Source organism: Dicentrarchus labrax, unplaced genomic scaffold, assembly GCF_905237075.1.
Source record: "Dicentrarchus labrax unplaced genomic scaffold, dlabrax2021, whole genome shotgun sequence".
Classification (NCBI taxonomy): Eukaryota; Metazoa; Chordata; class Actinopteri; family Moronidae; genus Dicentrarchus; species Dicentrarchus labrax.
The window spans coordinates 12,533,675-12,558,771 of NW_026136709.1; the positions used below are offsets into that span (position 1 = coordinate 12,533,675).

Sequence of the window (25,097 nt, forward strand, 5' to 3'; positions counted from 1 at the left end):
TGATCTTGCTGCTGGTTTTTATGAAGTGGCGCCGCGCACCTTTCAAAGGTATGTCAAGTTTGTCTCTTTATAAAGTGACAAAATGTACAGTAGCAATGAAGCAGTGTACAGTAACAGGAGGAAGGACTGCCAGCCCTCTAAATCACAAGTCAGAGTAAAGCAATCCACATCATACAGTATATTTATCCCCAGACATGTCTTTTATTTATGGCAATGTGATGGTGTGAGGTAACACAACATTTATTTGCTGACTGAATCAAATGCTCATACACCCACATGCGCACACACACACGTAAAATGACCGGCAACATGTCCCTCATTACCTATTATAAGTAGAATTAATGACCAGAGTAATTGCCAGCTTGTACATACGAAAGAGCTATAAATAAGTAGCTGATGCAATGGTGGAGTTAGTCGAGCAGTTTTCAAAATGACCCACAGTGCAATCAAATTACAGCGCGTAATGTATTCTTATTCTGTGCTTCAGCACATTATCATCATATAAAGTCATAGTTAGCAGCCTGAAAGTTGTCCGTGGTTAAAATCATGGAGGCAGTATAAGTAGAGATGGTAATGTTGATTGGTCTGTGCACCACTTTGGTCCAGACTGAAATGTCTCAACAAATTTTGGGTGGATTGCCGTGAAATTTTGACATCCAAATGATTTTGATGATCCCCTGACTTTTTCTACCATGGGGAAAACATATGCATGTCTCTCCCGTGTAATAACTTTGGTGATCTTGGTGAACTTTGGATGCTCTTTTGGTAGATAAAACATGACCAACTGCCCTTCACGATGGCCCAAATGTGCAAGAAAATGTGATAAAGTGCCCTCTAGGGAGCTCTTCCAGTGGAGAAAATGTGATGTCCTTTTTATTTTTTTCCCTCCACCCCCTCAGACAGTCTGTGTCCGCCACCAAACACCAAGTACCTGTAAAACAAATGACATTCAACCTCAGCTGTACTAATTAGTTAGCACACTAACACCCTAAACTAACACGGTGAAAACAGCAAATATTATACCTCGTAAACATCAGCATGTGAGCATTCTTTTTTTTTCATTAATAGTTTAAAGAGCCAAAAAAACAAAACAATTGTTTTTATGTTGTACATAACCCTACTGTACAAACACTACATCCCTTAAAATAAATGACTAAAGCAAGAAGTCTGGTGCATCTGCTGCTGTTGATACAGGTTATGATGCCATACTACATAAATAGGAATCACGTAGATAGAAGGTGGAGGACTAAATAGGCTACATTTTCTGACTTACACTTAGACTGCATAAAAAGCTTTGTTCCTGGGGGAGTAGAGGAGAATAGCCTGTGGGAGATGGCTGTGTGTAAATGTGAGTGAAGCGCTGGGCTGTGTCGACAGCAGTGGTGATAGGATTGGGTTTCACCAACATGCCATTACACTGTGTCGCTGTGGCTTGTAATCTCTCTGAGAATGGCACATATTTCTGCAGCTTCTCAAGAAAGACTGGGATGAGTCAGGCAGGGAGGCGGGCGGGCAGGCAGGCAGATGGGGGAGTCATATAAAGTCCAAGGCTGTTACAAAGAGGTTAACTCATGTAGTGGTTCACCTGAAGTCATGAAAAATGTAGAAGTACTCCTTGTGCAGGTTGTTTACCCACTCCTCCATTTCCTCTACATTTTTTCCTTGACTTGGTTTTGAAAGAATTCCCTCCATTGTGAAGCAGTGAATGTGACGCACTGCTTGTTTTTTGTAGTGCATCATCGTCTCTGTCTAATTGTGTATGTAACAGTGGTTAATGAGACGGTCACAGTCAGTGGAGTGAGTTACATATTGTATTAGACACACTGTGATTTGAGATGTAGAGAAATGATTGGAGAGTGCAAGTTAAGATGTGCTATCCTCCTGAGAATTTCCTATGACGTGACAAGATATTATGTAAAAAATCCCCAATGTCAGTGTGCAATTGTGTCTAACTCGATGCGCCTGTCTTAGAGCTGTTCACATTATTTCACATAGCTTCAGTATGTATGCCAATAATCAAACATATGGTCTACTGGTTAGATGAATCCAGATGAAAGTCATTGATATACTGTAAGTCTGTAACACGTACACTAGCATTGAGTTGTGGGCTCTGCTAAAGGCACTGACTTACTGCCCAAAACAGTATGCTTGACCTGCTCCAGGCACGCCATCCATGATAAGGAATAAACCTGTTAGCTTCTTAAAGTAGTGTCCACAGCATGCAGAGTGTGCACTGTGGCTGTGTCTATAAATAGATACGCACTGGAGAGGTAGAGCATACTTTTGAGCTTAAAATCAAATGCTATTTTCTGTTATTGTATTTTATTTTATACACTATTTTAATACTATACTACTATACTGTTTTTTATTTTGGTGGCCTGTTATATATGTATAGTTTAATAATATATGTATAAAGTTGATTAATTTCTCAATTAATCATTTGCTCAAACATTTTATGTTTACTGAATATTTATGTTAGTTTAGCAAAGTTATGCATATCTTGTGTCAGCTACAGTTTAACTTAATAATATGTGGTATCAACAACTTAAACATAAGAGTAATGAAACCAGCAAATATTCACATTTGAGAAGCTAGAACCAAAGAAATTGGGGTTCTTGTGTTTTTTTAATGAGTCTAAACATTAATTATCAAAATGTTTGCTGATTAATGTTCTGTCAATCAACTTATTGATTAATATTTGCAGCACTAATCAAGATAATGTAAATTTTCTGGAAATTCAATTTGAAAGTGTGTATAGATAAAATTACAAATGGCAATGTTTTTGTTATGCAGCATTTAAAACAAGAAAATCAATATTATTAATCATACAGTACTGCTAATGCACAATACTGTCGGCAGTGGCCTAATGAAAATAAACGTATGGCTAACTAGATGTGACAGACAGTATATATTCTCATATCAGCCAACCCTATTCATGCACAACATTACATACATGTCCACATCAACAGACAGATAAAATATCATTAGTTAATACCTGTAATATCTTTAAAATGCACGAGTAAAGAATGGTAGCATTGCCAGATTTAGCCATAATAGTTGGCATCTGAGGCACGAAGAACAGTGAGTCTGTTTCAGTTTGTGTTGCCTGAGGCATCTCTTAAAATCTGTCTGTTGTTTTTGTACCTGCTACCACGGCTGCGTGTCTTAAACCTCTGGAAACTAATGTGCCCGGCTAAATCTGTTCAGCCACTCTGATTGGCTGGCTAGGCCGCTTTCACTCCAGATGTTCATGGATTGGATTATGGAATTATCACTTCTCTTGTTGAGTCACAGTATTGCTTTTCCACACATAAACCCTTTGTGAAGCAACCACTCTTGTAATCACACGCGCAGATGATGGTCCATTTTCTTTAGGATTTGTAGAAGCAAATCGGTGTAAACATGGCTACACAATGAGGATATTTCATATATCACATCTTTTATCCAATGGATTACATTATTTTATGATGCAACACTGGACTCACATATTAATTGCAGTTGTAGTTGATGGTAGCGATACATTATATTGTGTAATATTGTGTAAAGGTTTTTCATAATCATTGACATTACGCGTCCATCTTCCAGTTAGTCCATGAAACCATTAAAGATAAATCGTATCAAGAATTGCATCACAATCATTCAGCTGTGGGCAGATGTAACCTAATGCTAATGCTGCTTTTGGCTTTGCGCTTAAGAGGAAATTGATGGTTGTGATTGTGTGCGTGTGTGTGTGTGTGTATGTGTGTGTGTGTGTGTGTGTGTGTATGTGTGTGTGTGTACAGACAGTGGGGTGAATGGTGGCAGGAGATTGGAGGAGAGAGAGAGAGAGAGAGAGAGAGAGAGAGAGAGAGAGAGAGAGAGAGAGCACAGACCATAATTAAAACTATTCCTTAAGCTCAAGTGGTTGCCAGGCAATGTGACCTTTACTCACACAGGTTCAGCTTCGGATGTTGAGCCTCGTAGTTAAATGAGACACATCATGCAGAGGCTGTGTGTGTGTCTACGTGTGTTTCCCGTACCTGTGTCTAATTGTATTCAAGTCGTGAACAGTATATATTACAGTATATTTTTATACTTTGTCCAAGATTTTGTTCATCCATGATAGTTTGTGCATACGTGCGTATAGTATATACAGATTATACCCATACACTAAGCTCTAGTGTGGGTTTGTTCATTTGCAAATTCATTAATACAGGCCAGATGCCTGGTTGGACAGCTTGCTCAAGTGTCTCTGTTGGTTGCCATGGTTACTGCCTCGCCGGCGTCATCACCATGTCAGCCATTTGTTGATTTTCTTTATGAAGTAGTAGAGTGAGGAGGCGTTGTTGGTTTAACATTGTGTTTATTCATCCTTTAAGACTTGTTCAACATGTCTGGTTCCAGTTGGAGATTTACAAAAGATTTATGGGCTGTTATCGCAGAGACAACATTGTGAAGTCACCTCAGTGTGTCCTTTATTCACACTGATTCCCAGTAGGCCTCATTATGTCATGTTTCACTAATGGCCCTTTTCAACTTCTCATGCAGATTTGATGTGTGTGTGAGAGTAAATTAGAGTTAACGCACTCATTTGCATGATAAGTAGCTCGTTTTTCATGCTTTTGCAGGTGTATATATGTTGTAGATGTGTAATGTTTGCATAGTCGTGTGACAGCATGTCTTGATTTGCATCAGTGGAGCCCTGTGTGTCTGTGGGTACAGTATGTGTGATGCTTTATAAACCCAGGTTAAGTTGATTAAATTTACAACTCTGAGGCTCTGGGTGACAGCACCTTCTGAGTGTGAAAACAGACAGCCGACTGCCCGACAGCAACACCAGATCCAGTCTTGAGCTTCATCTTGAGTCCAGAATACTGACTTAAGTGATGTTTTTGTTAAGTTAGTGTTATCCTCAAATTAATTTTATTGGAACAAAAAATTAATCAACAACAATTTTGATAATTTATCATTTAAGTCAAGCTAAAATACCAAATATTCCTGTCTGTGTGATACTATGTTAAATTGAATTTTGAATTTGAATTTTATAAGGATGCACCAATCAGACTTTCTCTTAATACTAAATCCAATACCTCCACTCCTACTTACTCTCTACTCTCATTGCGTGGAACTCATTTGTGTCATTTTTAAGTAACAAAATATAAGTTCAAGTTTTTCCTGTGGTGCAGAGTCAGCAGCTCACCATGATGCAACAAATATAGCGATTCGTTTTTTTCATAATTTCATTTTCATAATAATACTGACAGAGAAACTGTATTTCACTTGGATCCGTCACCTGGCCAATATCCAATCTGCTTCATATGGATTTGGCAGACTAAACATTTATAGAAGAAGGAACTTTCAAGAAATTTGAGAAATTATGAATAATGAAACTTATAGTTCTACATCATTTTATCGATCATTTTCACCTAATCCACAGCGGCCTTGTACTTCAACCACTAAACTTTATATTCATTGATAGTGTGCACTGCAGTGAACTATGAACTTTACTCAGTGATTTACCACAATTGTATTGATGGCCAATTTGTCATGAGTTACATGTCAGTAAAATCCACTCAATGTAATAAAAGATTTAGGAGCACACAAGGTTAACTCAGCTCAGGCGCCTGAAGTGTCCTTTTCATAATAAGGAGTCCATGTTTCGTTTCTTTTTGGTGATTAAAAAAAAAATTGTTTAGACAATGTTAAAGCTTTAAAAAACTGGTTGGTTAGATTGCAAGGTGTCTCATCTTTAATAGTTGCTGTTTCCTCATCCCTCCGTGCTTCAAAACATCACAGATACTACATCCCTGCAGTGTATGGTTTAGCCACCATCGCTCCCCCTCCCCCTTTGTGTCATTAGCTATCAGCTGTGGCCATGTTTCACTTGCAGTGTTGACACAAAGAGCATAGAGCTGAGGTCTGAATCCCTGCCATTGCCCTTCACCGAAACCAGAGGGATCATCTCAGCAAGGGATTCTGTGTCACTCCCTCAACAAACTCATATCAGCACACAGATGAGAACCAGAACTTTAAACATAGCAGAGATCTAAACATATAACTCACTCACACACGTATTTCATAATACAGTAGTACATATTATATACAGTATATGCATATTAACAGTAGTTACCTGTACCCATTTGTTTCTGGATGAAGGCCAGGTGAAGTCTCAGTGGAGGGTTCAGTACAGACAGACTAGAGAACACGAGTGGGGAATTAGGTCTGTTTGTAATCCACGGCCAAAAATCTCAGTAGAGTTTGGGGATTTTTTTTTTCCTGTTTAATCAAAATGTGAGCTAATTCTTCTTCCCAGAAATGAAGTCTGTTTGGGAGCTAAATTTCAATCTGTCTCAAAGTGCCAGTTCAACCGTGCATTAGCACGATAAATGCATTACTTAAGGATAAATTAAAATGGATTTGGAATCTTTAAATCAGATGAAAAATTAGGCATGGAATTATATTACAGTTTGGTTTTACAAATAAAAATACAATTATAGTTTGACTTTTGGAAAGATGCTTATTTGCTTTCTTGCCAAAAAATTTTAAGCCAGAGCCATATTTGATTAGCCATCCTATCTTAGAAAGATTAACTAGCCTGGCTCTGTCCAAAGCTAGTTGGCTAGTTCAAGAATGTAACTCACCGTAAAACCACAATTTAACATTTTTAAATTGTAGTGTTTTTTTTACAGATAAAGTGGAGCCTCAGACAGAGCCAAGTGAGCTGTTTGCTTCTGCTTCCAGTTCTTATGCTAAGCTAAGATAATGACCTGCTGGCTATAGCTTCATATTCAGCATACAGACAAGAGAGAGGTATCTAACTCTCAGCAAGAAAAATATTTCCCATCTATTCCTTTAAGCTTTGTCATGCAGTGCCATGCATTGTGCTTTTCTGCAGAGATTCTCTAAACGTATGATCTGCTAGTCTTCATCATTTCCATTGTGTCCTTCTCTTCTGCAATTTGACAGGTCTATCATTAGGCTACATGACACACGTTTTTTCCCTCCCGCTCATTGTCCCATTTCCCCGCACCTTGCCTTATGCTTTCACCCTTTCACCACATGTTTGGTGTTTGCTGTTTTTATGCTGCTGTAGTGCTATGTGAAGCTGTGTTTCCATAAAAGTCCATGTTACAGTAAAAAAAAAAAAAATCTTGAAAGCAAGTGAAATGTGAAGAATAACATTCAGATTCCTTTTTCAGAAATCATATTATTTTGCCTGGCCAGTCATAAGACTGTGGAAATTCAGTAAGCCTTCATCTTACATGCTGGTTTTAAGCGTGCATTTCTCTACTTTTACTCAAAAGAAGTAGAATGGAAAAGACAAAGAAAGGGAATGAGCCTACCAGCCACCAGGATGTCCTGAGATCTAAAATGTTTCAAGCAGTACATGGCCATGCCCAAATATTCTCATTATACAGCACTATAGCTCTCACTTCAGGATAACGTTAGTTTATCTCATAATAACAGCCACTCTGCCTCCCATTTAAAGCCCCATTTGCAGTAGCCATTGTCCCCTGACCACGGCAGCCCCTGGTAATGTGAGGCCAGACCTTAGCCCAGGAATAATTCCTGAATAATTTCAGAGTCGGTTTTAGCTAACCACTAATGGTCTTAGTCATGCTTGAGTAATCCTGAATTAACACCAGCCGGGGATTCAATAGCAGCCCTGCATGGATATAAGAGATATGTGCAGGGCAAACTAAGTGCTAATTTGTGCAGACTTTCTCTGATGTTGTGTATTTATGTGTTGCTCTTTTGAACCTAGAGAGTGTTTGGGCAAGATGCAGAGCAGTAATTTCAGTTGATGTATAATATCCTTTAATGATTTGTACCCTCAGTACAGCATCTAAGCATTACTGCCCAGTATAGTAGAAGTTTTCTCTAGTTGGGGCAATGAAAGAGAGTTTAAAGGAGGGTTGTGGAGTGCTGATGTTTATCTCGTACATGGTCAAGACTTCATCTTCTCTCTTATTATATACAGTACCAGTCAGCATTCCAGTTACCGAGCTTGGACTGACAGGGAGGGGGAATGGGTCAGTGTGATGGAGAGAAGGAAGATGAGGAAAAGAGAAAGGGTAGGGTGGCACGTTGGAAGAAGCTAAAGGGGGGCAGAGGGGGCGAGACGAAGGGGGCGCAAAACTGTGTCAGCATATGTGAGGGAGATTCCTCAAATAGGCCATAGCCTGGGGAGTGATGGACTGAAGCTCTACCCAGGGGGAATGTGCACACACGACACACAATCACACACACACTCACACACAACAGGCACATAATATAGACACATACTATATTCTGCGGGTGTCCGAGGTATTACCAACCTTAAAGGAGGATGCACTGTGCCGCATGGGAGTTGGGGTTTGAAATTTAACCCTACAGTAAAATTAGAGGGGCTGAGATGCATACCTCAGCAGTTCTAAATACCCTGAAGTCTTTAGAGGGGCAATCTGTCTCATTCTCTGTCTCTCACTCTACTTCTGTCTTTCTCTCCTTTCCATTTCCATACATTTTAACTTGGTGTACGCTTTTCTCACCCTCCTCTTCTCTCTCAAATGCACACACAAAGACACACATTCCACGGAGAGAAGAGCATCCGCCGCGCTGCCTGCCAAACTGACTCAACACTTTTCACACAATTCATTTGTCACAGTAATGGAACAACCATGGAACTCACCAGGCCTTCATCAATATCATCTCTAAAACCGAGCTCCAGTCCAAAAGGAACGGCTTCAAAGTCTTTGCTCCTTTCTATGCTTTGTCCTAATTTCTACAAACCATGTGTGTGGGTGTGTGTTTTCTTATGTGATATTTGCATTCGTGCCAGCAGGTGCATTTATGGATTCAAATACCTTGATTTGCTTGGACCCATCCCCAGCACTCAACCAGAAAGGAGCGCCTGCAGAGCCCAGAACTAGATGAGAACAGGTGTTGCTTTATATTCAGAGGCAGATCGGCCTCAAGTAGAGAGGCTACAGACTGTCTGACAAGTTGTAGAACTTAAAACTTTTTCAAAGGTCAATCGTGAGCTTGCATAATTGTTGTTTACCCAGACGTTTTTGCTTTGAATCTGTGATCAACAAGACAATGCATTGCATAATTTGGCTGGGGCCAGTCACACTTAAAGCTGCTATATGTGATACTTATACATTAACAATGATCAGATGTCAATCAGATGATTCTGTGTAATGTGAAAGGGGTTGTTCATAGTGACAAATCCACAGAGAATTATAACCTGATTCTGCAATTTACCTTAGATATGCAACGCATTTTATCATCTTTCAGCTCATTGTTTTGGTTTTACAACAACTGTTTTGATGCCCTCTCTTTTAACCAATTGAGGCAGCGGTTGTTAAAAAAAATTCTGAAAAACCCACTGTTAAACTACCTCCCTAGCGCTAAATGGCAGACAGACAAAGTTAGCAAGTAGCTGGTGAACATAGTGGAGCATTTAGCAGCTACATGGCTAGATATCTGCATCAGGAGCTAAAAGAAGAGTGATTATTAGACTTACATTCTTCATGAGAACTTGACTCCAAATGAATGCTAATGTTGCTCTTTATTTGCATTCGCTATATCATCTTGTTAAAGATGTCAGTGTTGCATTTACAGCTTGTTGCGCTGTCCCTAAGTAGACAATTGTGATTACTGCAGCTTTAACAGTCCATGCATTGTGGAAAGCCGCTCGATAGTTTGATTAAAACTGTCTATATGATTAAATGTAGCCTACCGATGCCAAGACCAACCAACCCGTTCGTCTCTGCGCTCCACATGCCCATGTTTTCTCGCCTTTCATTTCACTCTCCTCTTGTCCCACTGCTCCATCACACTCCCATCATTCTCTGCCTGTCACCTCCTGCCACCAGACATCCTGTCTGTGAACAGTCTGCATCGCTTCCTGTGTCTGCCCGTGACTTTATGCCAACTCTACCTAAAAGGAACTGTTAAGATCCATAGGATGTCATGGGCATGCTGTATACATTCATGACACATTCATGCCTCCTTTCACTTGGCTGCACATTTCACACATTTCAGAAATAGAAGCATGTACGTATGTCCTTGTGGTAGCATGTGTAGCAAGAGGATGTCTACACTATACATGTTGGTGGTGTGATGTAAGTGGAATGCTTTAATGTCGGATTTTAGTGCTCTTAAATAAGACCATGAAGCTAATAGTGTACCTGCACCAATGAAATTCCTACATGTTTGTAATAACTCAAAGCATTGTGTGTTACACTGTTTGTGACAGTTAAAAATGTGCTAAATCAGATTTTCAGCTGCTCAGTGGTGGTGAGTGTGTCCTCTGTGCAGGGACTTATTTCTGGAGAGGAAATGGTCCGTCTCTCCCGCCAGCATATGGCTCCTCATGCATTTTAATATCTCTCTGTCCCAGTCCGTCAAAAACAGGACAGCCCAGAGTCCAAGGACAGAGATGTAGTCTGAAATAGAGACATCTGTCCGTTGGGGTCACTCTTGACAGAAAGACAGAGGGAGGGAGGGGAGGAGAGGAGGATGCAGGCGGGATGAGGAGATGCAGCGTCAATAGACAGATGAAGGATTGAAAACAAAACAGGAGCATTGATTGAAAGAGAAAAGGGTTGGTGAACGAAAGAGGGAGAGGAAGATGGATGAGTAGGGTTAAGCAGGCCACAAGGCACAGCTGTCAATACTTACAGTGATACTTGGACAGCCCATCTGGATCCTTATAGTCCATGTGGTTCTGTCATATATTGTGTTTTGTGGGTTTCACTCACTAGCTGTTCATACAGTAAGTGACTAATCCACTGGCTTTAACTGATGCATTTTTTATATTGTTGCATAATTCGGACTTCTCTGAAGGGAGCCTGGTAGAAGCGGTGGGAAACTGCCTTACCAGTGCATACATTTGTGTGTTAGCATGTGCACATGTACAGTATCTTTTGGTGGAGTTTTCAAAGGATTTGTTAAGCAGGTCACCCCCTGGCCTCTGTCTGTCTAACCATGGTACGCTCCTATAATACCTCTCAGTGCTAATGCTAAGCCCACATTGATCCCAAAACATATCACTCTTCTGCCATTTGGTTTTTAAGCATCAACATCGTATAGTAGATGTGGGTTCAAGGTTTTCTAATGCTGGAGTTTCGACTCGTACTTTTTTAAGTTCATCATACGGCAATAATAGAGTAGTTAGAAAACACCCTCCGAAGTGAGTGCCTTATGGTTCCCACAGGCCTTGAAAGATCTTTGGCATTTTGTTACATTCTTATTTGTATTTCTCAGTAGATTTACTATATTTATGTATTGACTCACTTTATACTTTATCAGTCATCTAAAAGGAGTATTTTTTGCTGCTGACCTGCATGGGATTAAAATATGATATGATCTGATATGACCATATGTGTGTTTACGTGTGTGTGTGTGTGTGTGTGTGTGTGTGTGTGTGTGTGTGTGTGTGTGTGTGTGTGTGCACGCGCGTGTGTGAGCACTTCTCCTGTGTGGTCCGGCAGCAGTGCAGTGCTCCAGACTGGATTAAGGTCTTGCTTGGTTGTGGCTGCGCTCCATTTGGAAAATCAGGATTTGGATTTGAGATAGAAGCACAAGGGGAGTTGTTATGTCATCCCCAAGAGCGACAGGCTGTGTGATACAGCTCAAATATGAGGGGAAAGAGGAAGGGATGGAGGGTCAGAGAGTAGCAAGAAAGAGAAAAAGATTATAGAGGATTGTGTCAATCTTGATGTTGAAGGTGGCATGGATAACATGGAAACATGTAGATACATATTATGGAAAAACATAAACCATTTGTTTGTGTATGTATCTCTGTAGGTATCTACTATACATCCTACGACCGTGGTGGTTTTCACCCTCTTTATGTCTTGGCCTCTTAGCATGCAACACTAATATTGTCTCTGTGTTTTTCCAGAACGGCCCATGCCAGGACAAAAAGCGAGGCTGCAGAGCAGGCCGCCATCTCTGCTGTGCATGACTCTGAAATTGCCAGGGCGGTTGCTAGGGAGCTCTCCCCCAACTTCTACCAACCAGGTAACCTTTAACAACAAGCCTTCATACACAACACGTGTCTGATATTTAGAAGCATGTTCCTAGTAGCAAAGTATGGACATCACCCAGCCCTAGCAGGGATGTGTGTCCCTGGGGTCTCTGGTCGCTCTGAATAAGAAACACATGAACTGCAGGTGCACTGAGGGGATTCAGGATGTCACATGTGTTCACTGCACTTTATGAAATACAATACTTAAACTATTTTTAGTTGCAAATTTGAATAAAACTTTGGCTAGCTATGCATACAAGCAAGGTTTCAGGCAATGTTTTCAGACATTTTTACCCAGAGATGATGTTGCAGTCCTTGCTAAGACTGTCGTAGGAGCCTCGAGGGGAGCTTTAACACATGAGTGGTTTGCCCTCAACAGTGAGACATTTACCCAGCCATGCTATTCTAAAATCTCCCTCCACTATATCCTTTTAAGCTAAACAGTCCTCGAGCAACCAATTTGTCCATTCAAACCATGTTTTTGGGAATTGGGTAACTGTTAAGAGGTTGGGTACTTTGTATGAATAATTCTGTTTGCACAGTTTTAGAATTGTTTACACAGGCTGTGTCTGAATCAGTAATGAGCTTGTTCTGGGTGCACAAAAGCATAGGGTTTGGTGTTCCGGGGCTGTAATCGAAGACTAGTGGTATTGAGGATGACTTCTAACACCACAATGGAGGACTGTGTTTGTGCTTAGACAAAGCAGAGCCAGCTTGAAGCAGGATACTGTATTCTGGATGGAAGCCTTGTCTTTGGTCTCAAAGGCCTGTTGTAACTGCTTGAAAATACTCGCTAAAATTTGCAACCATAAGCTCTGCCAAACAAAAGTGAGAAAAGCAGTTCTTTTAGTGTGTTTTTTTTTTCTTCAGATCATATCAAACGTGTGCTTTCATGGAGTGTAGAAATGTCTCACAGGTATATGAGTGGTGGTCAAGGAAACCTACTGCTGCTAATACCAAGCAGCTCTCATCTTTCCCTCTGCTTGAAGGTTTAACGGGCACAAAGCCATACTATACAGCAGCTTTCAGTGTTGGGTGTCGACTCAACTCTGTTTGGTTCATTTACAAGGTAAGCTGAGTTTTACAAGGCAATGCCGGACATATAACACTACATAAATAGTGAGGGGTACAGATCCTTTTTTGTCAAGGAGCTTGTAATGCACGTGGGTTCAGAGATGGAACATAAGGGCACAAAGAGGGCAACATCAGAAAATGGTGAATCAAAATAGAATTTTTACTGCAGCATTTGCTTGTTTTTCCCTTCTTGGTTAATTCCGGTATTTTCTGAGAGCAGATTTAGACAAATTTTCATCTTTTCCTAAGTTTAACATGTCATTATTGGAGAAATGATTCAGTCCTGACAAAAAACAACAACAACAACAACAACTTAGCATTCATCTAGATAAGACAGTATTTGGTATATTCTATAGCCATCATTTGGATGGGTGCTGGCATATTCAGAAGTGCTATGTCATACCTTTTTTGTTTATTTCTTTTTATAGTGTAAGATCTGTACTAGCCTTGCCTCTTCTACTGTGTGTAATATATTTAGGCCTATGAGCTAGCCGACCTTGGGCCCTTGCCAAAAGCCCCCACAAAATAGTGGGTGACAAATAGATTGACAATGGGACCCATTCAAGCATGTCCTTCCACTAAGCCACAGAAATGGCCAGCCCGGGCCAGAGACATCCTGCGGCTTGTTTGTGTTGTGGAAAACGGTGGTCATGCTTGGCAGGCCGGGTGATCTCCGGGTTCACAAGTCTGTGCGGAGACTGTCCTTGCCTTATAAGTCAGATCATGAATGAGAAAGTGGTCGATGTCATAATAATGTGCAGCGCAGGGCGACATCTGAGCCGCAGCGTTTCGATGTTCGGTTACGTAAGCATGTCTGGTAAGCTCAGCCGAAAAGCCAGCGTGGCACCTGCAAATAGCCAAACCCTATTTTCCATACATTCAATTTATTTCTAGTTTATTTGAGCCTTGTAACAGTTTCTGGAATGGAAAATGGCCTACCTCAAGGTTTGTTGCTGGCTCACAGTTTCTCCCTAGGCAGGTTATATCATGTTTGAGTGTAAACAGATTCCCCTATTGGCAGCTTCCTGCTAACCTCAAAGAAAAAATGTACTGTGTGCTTTAAAACAATATACCAAGTGGGTGTGGAATCCAGATCACCCTGTTTATCCTTATGTTACAGTGGGACAAAGCCGCTCAATCTGAGTACCTCGCTTTAGAAGGAACTTGTGTGACTTTCCCAAACTAATCTGCTTTGCTTCCTCAATGTCTACCTCTACAGTGGAAATATTCTCACATACCCCCATCGCTCAGCTTCTAATAAGTCCTCTAGGGTAACAACCAGGGGTCTAAACCCCTTGTTGTTTGTAATTGGCATTTCAGACTCATAGCAGATTATCACCCAGATTGGGAGTGTGTACTTCAAAAGGGAAGAGAGGGTCACAGGGAACAGGACCCTGACCTTTATGATTGGTTCACATACAGCACCCTGGAGGGGGAGCAGCGAGGGTTAGCTAGGCGTGGCCTGTGTCGTGACGTTAATTGGGCTATATTTGGTGCTCACTGGGGTCTTATGGAGACATAGCTGAAATCCTTATGCACTGAGAGGAGCTCGGCCCGCCACTCGCCCCTCTCAAGGGCTGACGCAGAGCAGCTGTCCCTTCCTTCAGCCGATCACTGGGGGGGCAGCAGGGCTCCCACACCGCTCTGTTTGACCCAGTCAAGGTACACTTGGACCAGGTGGAACCATAAAAGCCTCGACCTGTCAGGGCTAAAAAGCATACATGAGCAGGTGTTGCTTTATATTCATGGCAGCAGGTGTTGTGGAGTAAGACAGTAGTTCAGGTGAAGTTTAAAGTCATCCAAACAACTTCTTATGACTTTCAAGGATACAGCATATAAAGTATTTTAAGATATCACCTTTACAATACTGTAAAGTAATGTAAGGTAGATGGGAAATTGCATTCACAATAGAGGTAAAACTCAAGTCCATTCCTAAAGTCTTACTGCATGAAAAGAGAGGAGTCTGGGTGAATGTGGGACTTGTGAAAGCAGGCTGATTCTAACTTTTTGGACTGTCTCTGTAAATCAGAGTTGTATGAAAGGCAAACTTCCAAGAAACATGGCAAACATTTGTTTTAAAAATTCTAACTAAATATGCAGATGTATTCAAATCTGCTAAATCATCATGTCAAAGGTCCAGTGTGTTGGATTTATTGGCATCTAGCAGTGTAGTTGCAGATTACAATTCCCTTGCTTCATCCTCCCTTTCCAAGTGTGTATAGGAGAAACTATAGTGGCCACAAAACACATGAAAATCTAAAGCCAGTATTTGGCTTGTCTGTTAAGGGCTACTGTAGAAACATGGCAGCCTCCATGGAAGACGACCCTTGGCGTCTGTACATAAAAGCGGCTCATTCTAAGGTAACGAAAACACAAAAAATCTTATTATTTCAGGTGATTATACACATACCTATGATTATTATATTACATTTCTGTCAATAGATCCTCCTAAATGTTACACAATGCACCTTTAACTGTGTGTTTGGAAAAAGGTCTCTTGTTTTTGCTGCCATTTCCTCGTCTGGATTTGACTCTTTTCAAGCAGCGTCTTCCAGCATGCCTCCATGTCTCTATCAATCACATGTCAGTTCATGTGAACATGAGGCCATCCGTGTTCTTCTTTGCATGCGGCCACTTAAAAACAAAGCACCGGAAGACAGAGATTACACTCAACCAGTAGCCACAGACAATGGGGTATGTTTTATTTGCATGTGTTTGTATGAGTACAAATGTAAGCGTGCATGTGTGTGTGTGTGTGTGTGTGTGTGTGTGTGTGTGTGTGTGTGTGTGTGTGTGTGTGTGTGTGTGTGTGTGTGTGTGTGTGTGTGTGTCTATGTAACAGTAGTGGAAGTAATCTGGCCAAACAATGACAGCTCCCCCTGTCCATCTGCCAGTGTGAGTAGGAGGAAGAAAGAGAAAATCTAAAACGCTACAAATTGAGTCATGAATGGTAAATATAACAGTGTGGAGAACATGCTGCGATCACAACCCACAGAACAGATTAATACTTGGAAGACATGTTATTACATTTGAAATATAGACACAATGAAACACTTAAGCAAACTGTTTGCCTTAGGAAATGTATATTTCTCTCCATGTTGAGAAGGATGTAAAGGCAAGGCAGCAACCAAGACCTGTCATCATTCATATATCAACAATAGCCTTGAGTCAGTGTTTGCTTGTCAGCGCTTCATGAAAGACAAGATTTAAATGGTGAAAAGAGATATTTCTTTTCAGGCCACAGTTGTTTGATGGCCTTTCAACTTTTGCGGTTTATAACAGTAGATTACAAGCTACTGTCCCCCTTTGAATCTTCTGTTGAACACAGAATGATGCGCAGTGGCAACAGATGTGATAAGAGCACAGTATGAACTCCTTCCCATCTAAACACATATCCATGCATGCACGCACATAGTGAAGCTCCCCTCTTGCTACTGCAGTTCATCTCATATTAAGGTCAGTAGGGGTTAGGCTGGGTCTTAAACAGTCAATCCGTTGTGTTTTGTGTGAGTATATGATCGTATGGGTGTGTGTATCAGCGCGTGTGTTTTGCCAAGAGAGCACTGGAGCAGAAAATGTGCTGTGGATTAACATGAACAGAACTGGCAACTGCAGCTTAAACAAAAGCTTGTATTCTAATAACCTCAAAGAGACAGTACATACAACAGTTAAGCATTTATTAGAACGAATAGAAATCTTTGTATGCACACGTTTAATATGAGGAAAATCCTCTAAATTATGTCATTCAGATCTTTATTTGTGCTTATTTGGGTTTTATATGAGTATTTTTGTCTAGGTCATGACGAATACCAAGGCCTATTTTAATGACCCTCTTTGGTGGGTTCTGGTCTCAGCTCAGCTGATCAATGTTCAGATGAAAGAAACACCGCGGCCATTTGGGTAATTGAGTCCCAGTACATGTTCCAGCTGACCTGGCAGGATTCCTTCGAAGAGTATGTCTCATAGATCTTCACTCACTCATTACAAGGTCTACACAAGCTAGAATATCTACTAAATAATCCGAATATGAGATTAATCAAAGTAAAATTCCCAAAAGATTCTTTTGCAGCTTTCTAGTCAGCACAAAATTAAGGATGTCCCATTGTCCCGGGGGAAAATAAAATAGAACCTGGCCCTATTAGCGACTTCATTTCTAGAAAAAAATATAAATTTGGCAACTTATTCAGACCATCAGGAAAAACACAAGAAATATATTCAAATATATGATAGATATAAGTATAAATATATAAATATATCATTCCAATGTATGCTGCTCAGAGTACTCGCAGTCCACAGCTCTTCTACCAACAGCGCAGGGGTCTCTCCCTCTCCTCTTGCGCCATGTGCAGGCTGTCAGTCGGTGTGGCATGTGGGGCACGTTTGACCTTCTCTCATTCTTTCTCTCCCGATCTCTGGATTATGGTGTTCCTATAACTTGTAAATACATAAATAGTTCTTATAGCTTATATGTACATAGTTCATTTGAGCTTGTAAATGTTTAAATAGTTTATTGGTCTTCTTCCATGGTGGACCAGACTGAGTCAATAAAGTGAATGCGAGTTACTCAGAGTTATTCAACTATATTCATTATGTAGAATGAAAAAAACTTGTTTCTCGTGTTGAAAAATCATGTTCATGTTCAGCATATTTTGGAATTTAGCAAGGCTTCAGCAAGGTAGTGCAGTGTGTGACTGTGTGAGGCAGGGGTCATTTTGGTGCCCAGAACCATTCAGAAAATGCCTGGAACCCCTCGCAGGAATCTGTCCCCAAACAGAGTGAAACTGCTTGCCTACGAAGTCCTAACTCTTATTGAGTTATGGTGTGAAATTAAGCTCGGCAGATATATTAAGCCCCGCAGATGTTCAAATGTCTCCTCGTCTCTTTGTAGTGGGTCTTATTGGTTGTGGCAGTTATGAAACAAATTAGGAATGCCATGCAGCTGAAAAATACTTCAGGCTTATGAGTACTGAGGCCCAAAAGATTTGGCGATAAGGCCATTTAGGCTGATATGGGATTGGATACATTTGTTCCCTTCAGGATTTGAGGTTTGTGCATTTGTTCCTAGAGGTGTTAAGTGTCTAAATCAATATGAATTATTTTATTAAATTACAGTGCATAAACTTAATAGGTGGCATGCATATGAGGCGTCTCGTAAATCCTTTTGATTGATCACTGAGATCAACCCGTTTTTCAACCCAGTCAGTACTGAGCTCACCCATGTGAACATTAGTATCACGTCATTGTACACTGACTGAGTGTATAGTATCTCCTGGGGGTGAATAGGAGTAAAAAACAAGCAAAACAGTTTGGAGTTAAAGATCAGTAATCTGTCTTCGTAATCCTGCCTTCTAAACATACATGTAAAATAGATTCTATTTTCTAGATTTATTTTTCTCTCTTTCAAATTGGCTATATGGGATGTGGAGGATCCTTCTCTGCTCATGCCATCTGATTTACCTCAAACAAAGCAGCATTGTCCCTGTGTTAGTCACTCTGACACCTTCTGATTTAGGCGAAGTGAAAAAAAAACAGGCAAACAAAGAGCCTGATGTCTCTAATAAATATTAATTCAGTACAGAACAAAGGGACAGATAAAGCGTCATTTTTCTCACATGTAAAAATGCATTTACATTCAGATTCAGGCCCTATTGTCCACACATTACAGGACGTAATGTCCATAATGAAAATTCAAAAGATGTGTTTTTAAAGGAAGAGTTCGCATTTAGTTGGAGTAGTATCATTAGAGTCTGTGTCTACTAACCCAGGACCTTAGTCCATAAACTCCTGGAAGAGAGAAAGGAAGTGGCCAACAGTATGAGCTTTCCCAGAGAAAAAAAGAAGCATCATTGCAACTTAAGGTCGACTCTCTTTATCTGTACAGCCGTGTTGGTTGGAGGCTGAGAATTGTGTGACAAGGGCCTTTCCAGGAAAACAACATAATGATAAAAGAGAATGACTGATGATAAAGATGAGCCTGCAGAGGAGGCTTCCTTTGTGAAATGATGTTTGTGACCCTGCATTAATCAGTCTATTTTCCCCTGTCTGCCTCAGTCTTTGCAGAATGATTGCATACATAATGTTGATTCATGAATATTTTATTTGAAAGTTCAGCTATGCTTAGGGCCAGCCCTGGTTTAAATCTAGCTCACGGCGGAACTCAGACATGATGGATAGCAAATTAAGAGAGATCTGTTCTCCTAATCTGGCTTCTTGGACAGTGGCTGGATCAGAAATTTTAGCATAGTATTTTGGTCATTGAACGATGAACCTCAGGTAATGGTGCATTTGAATCTTGGTGGGCCTTTATGGGCTATTTACTCCTAATATACGTGATATAGAATGCCCAGCTACACAAATCACAATTTTGACCTTTAGTGGAAAAATGCTTATTTGCGTTCTTGATGAGAGTCAGACGAGAAAATAATTTTAGCCGGTTTAATATTATATGTTGTTGTTTTAATCGGTACAAAAACCGAAATGTAAAACGACGTGTTGACTTAACAAACAGGACATAACTTGTTCATTTGTGAGCTTTACGGGTTCTGGTATGGTGATTTTGTTACTTTTGCACAGAGTCATGCTGTTGCTTAGCTTTCAGCCTTGTTCCCTGTGTTGGTGCTAAGTTCAGCTACCCGGTTGCTGGTGTTCACTGTACAGACTTGAGAGCAACCTCATCTAATTCTCAGCAAGAAGAATAAGCATATTAACCAAACATGTCCAACTATTGCTTAAAGACAAATTTGTTTGTCTTGTTAAAAAATATTACATCAGTTGCACAATGAAAAATATTATATAACGGCATATCTCCTTGCTCTATACTTGAATGTAGTATTATTAATCATGTTAATGTGTGTCGCCTCTCTCGCCTCTGCAGGACCTGACTACATAAAGCAACAGTTAAAGGAGCCTGTGGAGATTAAAGAGGTCCCTGTTGAAAAGAAGGACAGGTCCCCAAAAGATTCTCCCCACTTTTACCGCAAAGGTACCACTCCGCCCCACTCCCCTGCAACCAGCCCTGTAGCCACGTCTCCCCCTTCGCCTCACTCCAGTAAGAAGAAAGGTCAACTCGCCAACAGCACCAGCCGCAAAACCAGCAAAGAAGAAAAGCCATCCCGCAAGACAAGCAAAGAAGAGAAGTCAAGTCATAAGAGCAGCAAGGATGAGCGGTCTAATAGAAAGCTGAGTAAAGAGGAGAGGCCGTCGGTCACTGATGGCCCTAAAGGTTCTCATGTGCATGCTGAGGCTCCACCTAAACCCGCTAAGATTCAGCAGTCTACCGCAGCATCTGCTCCTCCTCCACAGCCACCTGCAGTTCCAGTCAATGGCGAACTCCACACTGAGTACCACAGTTACTACGTCAAGGCCCCTACAAGGGTCCCTCCACCCCCGGACCCTGAGGAGGATGTAGAAGAAGAGCCCAGTGCCCTGGCCCTGGCACGTATGCCCCCACAACCCCCTAAATCCTATAGTACCCCCACTCCTAAGCCAGCCTCCATCCGGGAGAGCAAGAGCGACCAGAAACTCAGGAAGCAGGATTCCCTAAAGCCAAAGAGCCTCGCAGACACAAAGAAAGCCAGTATGGAGATTGCAGAAAGCATGGAAGAAACAGTAAGTGCCAGTGTTAGGAAGGGAAAAGTGTTTTTTGAAGGAATAGTTTGACATTTTGGGAAATGTCAGGGGCAAACAGCTAGCCTGGCTCTGGCCAAAGGTAACAGCGTCTGCCTATCAGCACCTCTGAAGCTAACTTTATCTACTACTATACTATATATGAACTATATCTTGTCTGTTTAGTCCATACAAAATGTGAAGTGTAAACACAACAAGCAGCATTTTACATTCTTCTTCTTACATTTCTTGGCATGGACCAGTAACATCCCGGAGTGTCCGCTTGTTGCCAGGCAACTCAGTTGCAAGCGTGCTATAGCTTATTTAATTAGTTGTATTAGGCATATTTTGTGACCATAGCTGTTTCCCCGTTTCCAGTTTTTGTGCTAAGCTAAGCTAACCGGCTGCTGGCTGTAGCTTCATCTACCGTACAAACATGAGAGTGGTAACAATTGTGTACTTGAACTTTTTGGCAAGAAAGTCAATAAGCATATTTCCCAAAATGTAGAGATATTCCTTTAATACTTTCTATTTCTATTCAAATGGTTCTTAATAAACTTGCTTTGTGAAGTTTCAGTACAGATCATTTGACTGTTGTACAGATTATTATGTGATATCTGATCTTTATCATAATGTCATTTTTTGCAGGGTCCTAACTCAATCCTTGTTGCTATGGTAATGCTGTTGAATATTGGCCTTGCAATTATATTTGTCCATTTTCTGACATGATGATGCTGTTTCTCAGGTAAGTTCATTTATTTCCCTAGAAACCTTTATTCATCAACAAAAATGACTAAGGAGCAGATGAATTTGTGTATTTTGAAAGATGAATCTGCCCTTCTATTCATGTCTTGTGTGTCCTGGGTGCCGCAATGTGTGTCTGAAATGTGACAAGCAGCCAATTAAATCCAAACACACTGTTTTATGTTGCAGTGAAACCATGGCAACCGGTACAGTTGCATCGGCGGCCTTGAAAAATGAAAATGGCGCCAGTGAGACACGGGGGTGGCCGTAGGTGTTTAGGAATCAACGTGACACCGAAGAGAATCAGGAGGAAGGCATCACTACCACCATCCTGTCATGGGCCTTCTTTAGGGCCAGCCCCGTGAATTAGCACTCCTTTGGCTTCTCTAAAAGCTGAGGTGAAATGTCGTGTCTAGTGAGATAAAAAAAAAAAGTTTAAAAATGCAACCAAACATACACAGTCTGAAAAAAGAAGTAATTGAAACCCACACGTGTGCTGATCCAAGCACTGGTCTCTACAGCCCACTCCCACTGCCTTGGCAGAGATAGTGGTGGGCTGATGGACTTTGCTGGAAGAGTGTGGAGATGCACTTTTAGATGATGGGAGCAAACAGCTGCCTTTCTATTTTGCCATCTGACGTTTTGATGGGGAGATGTGAGCCCAGCGGCCGGGGGGGACAGTCGCAGCGGGAGCGTGCTCGGGTGTATGGAGCGTTTTCTGGGGTTCACACCACACTTGCAACAGGAAACTGGGCACGGCCGTTGCCAGCAGTCAGTGCTAGCACGGTCACTAGCCAGTCTTACTCTGTTTACCCAATCACCACAGCAGCTTTCTCAAGCTCCATCCATTGTAACCCAGGATACACTGCTTTAAAACACTCCCCGTGCATGGTACAGTTTTAACATTTTGTTTTTGTTTGTTTTTTTGTTTTATTGTAGCTTTTTTTGTTCATTGTTGTTCTCTGAATGTTGGTTACCTGCAGTCATACGCTTGTAGTTGAAAAGGAAAATTTCTCAAAATGAGTAAATCGATTTGTTTTCCCTTTTATTTTGAAATTTTACTCAGTTGTAATTTGACATTACACATTCATGTTACTGAAAGTGCAATATGTTTTATTTTTTCAAAGGAAAGCTTATAGTATATTTTGCCAAAAAAAGGGGGGGGTTGTACCATTATAAAAATCCTATGTTCCATTTATTTTGTTATACTCTCATAATTAGAAAAGACTGGTTTTGAGAGAGGGTGTCGATTAACAGCCGGCACTGAGTTTAGGAATAGGGTTCACAATTTAAAAGCTACTTAGCTCTGTGAGAGTGAAGTAACAAATGTCTTATGTTATTTATTAAATCAGAAGGAAAATTATTTCATTGTGCGAGCCTTTTGTTTGAATTCCTTCAGTCTAGTATTTGCTTTCAATGTTTCAGAGTAAAATGCAAAGACGCAGTTCACGCAGCTGCTTCTGTAGGCCCAACAGTGCTTGCGTGCTTTTGAGACTGGAGGAAGACAGTCTTGTGGACAGTGGAAGTTGAATTTATTCAGGTTGAGGCCATGGGGAATGTGGCACCAGGGAGAAGGAGATGCCTTTAAAAGTCTTTAACAGTACTACTGTTTACCTCAGAAAAAAAGATGAGGAAGGGGAGGGAGGGAGGGAAAGAGATGCCATCCTTGTCTTAACTTTGTGGTGTGGGGGATACTTTGACTGTTGTCATCACCTGAATCATGCATTTAACTTGCCTCATCATAGCTGTTTGTAGTCTTTGTTGCAGGTATGGCATGAGTTTCTTTGATAAAAAAAAAAAAATGTGGTTATTTATATGGTTGACATTTACTGTCATCACTACCAAGATTAATTATTTATTCATTGTACAACTGATGTGTTTGTGGACATTGGTCATCATAAAAAGGGCTTTAATATGGCTAGGTTTTCTTCGCTGCAATTCAGTTTTGAAGTTCAACTTGACTATACTGTCTGTTACACGATGAGCAGCATATTACATTTGGAGAATGCTTCAGCCAGTCAGATGTTTGCAAACTGTCCACATCAACTATAGGAAAACTAACTATTACAATCTAGTCAAGCAGACCAAGAAACTAAATAATTCAAAAAGATTGTTGTATTAAAGAATTTGATGCATTAAATAACATGTTTCTCCCTTTCTTTGCTACACCCTCTTTTTCTTGTTTTAACTGTCTTCACGTGAGCATGGTGAAGACTAGAGTTTCAGAGGGTTTAACAGAACAGCCTGTTTATGGGATATTTTTTGAAATGCAACATTGCATGTTGGAGTCATTTATATATAGATTATTATATACTATTTGTAAGGATTTTTACAGAGCACAATCCAGAATCTGGTATGAGTTGGTATTTTTCTAACAATTTGCACACCTGTATTTTGACAATGAATATAACTTGTTTGTAATTGGTAATGTAATGCACATATGATAATGTTTGACAGTGGAAAAAAATACTTTATTTCTAATTGGATGTACTGTATGTACCATTTGGGGATGTGAAAGGCAGATGTACTTGTTTGAGTATTTAAGGATATAACGAGGAACTGCGGGAGACTTTTGATATCTCAAGGTTCATGTTACCCCACTGATTTGTGCAAAGTCTTTGGAGATGAAGTTATGTGTATAACAATAAAGATGTTATGCCTTGTTACACTACATTTTTCTTTTTTCTGATATTTTTGATACTCTTACACTAATATGCATCATCCCATTGATCATACCTTTCCACAGCTTCCAGGTGTTGTGATGTGATTTGTTGATTTTTCTTCATTATGTCAAATAAATGACTCATTACAGTATATTAAATCTAGGGTAGGTAATGTATTCCAGAACATGTTTTTGTTAGATTGGTTGAAATTAACTTTACATCTTGACAGCGATCAATGAATCAAATCCTTTAGGGAAAAAAGAAAAAAAATCTGGTATCTCTGACAGGCTTGTAATAAGCCCATTCGGCCGAATTAAATGACTGGCTGGCTGACCTACCTATCTCTGCACACTCTGACCCGGCACTCATTGAGCGAAGTCTTCCAAAAGCTGAGCTAGTTGCCCAAGATTGGCAGAAAAAGACTAGTCAATAGTTCTTGGGGGGAATTTGTTATTTTCCTGAACTGTGTAGAACATGGACTATGTATAAATGAGACATGAGGTAGTTGGATACGGTTAGCAATGACAACAATGTGCTGTGCTCCACACTCCATGTTCATGTGTGTTGGGGGAGTGGGTTTGGAGAGAGGCCTGAAGGGAGGGGGTGGGATATTTTGGTTGCATACTTTTAAAATGTAGCCGTCTCTTGCTAGTTTCTCCAATGCTACCTACCGAAAGGTATAATAAAACACAATACAAACAATACAGCACAGCATAGCCTATACAACAAACATTAATGGAACATCTACAGGTACAGTGGCATGAAATCTACGGATGGATTTGGATTGATGGATGCTATGATTTCTTGTCTTATAAAAATGTTTTAAATTCCAGTCTCATGTTCACTTTTATGTATCTTCGAGGTTCATCACCTCATCTGTGCATAGCCTCCCAGCAAAGATGGCCTCATGGTGACCTCCTCATAATGAGATCCGGGGGGAAAAGAGCAGGCATGAAATCAAAGTATCTTCGTCGGGGTCTCACATTAGCAGTGCGAGCGCAGGCAGGTGCCCC

At 40.7% G+C, this 25,097-nt stretch overlaps 1 protein-coding gene across 1 annotated transcript in view; it reads left to right on the plus strand.

Annotated features, from left to right (window-relative positions):
* jph1a (junctophilin 1a) overlaps positions 1–24,092 on the plus strand; it is a 34,065-nt gene extending 9,973 nt beyond the window's left edge. The window contains exons 4-7 of the mRNA XM_051410313.1: positions 11,873–11,991; positions 19,947–20,680; positions 21,326–21,422; positions 21,611–24,092. Of these exons, the coding sequence (XP_051266273.1) occupies positions 11,873–11,991; positions 19,947–20,680; positions 21,326–21,406 (934 nt within the window). The 3' untranslated portion in view covers positions 21,407–21,422; positions 21,611–24,092. The remainder of the gene's footprint in view (positions 1–11,872; positions 11,992–19,946; positions 20,681–21,325; positions 21,423–21,610) is intronic.
* The last annotated feature ends 1,005 nt before the right edge of the window (positions 24,093–25,097 follow it).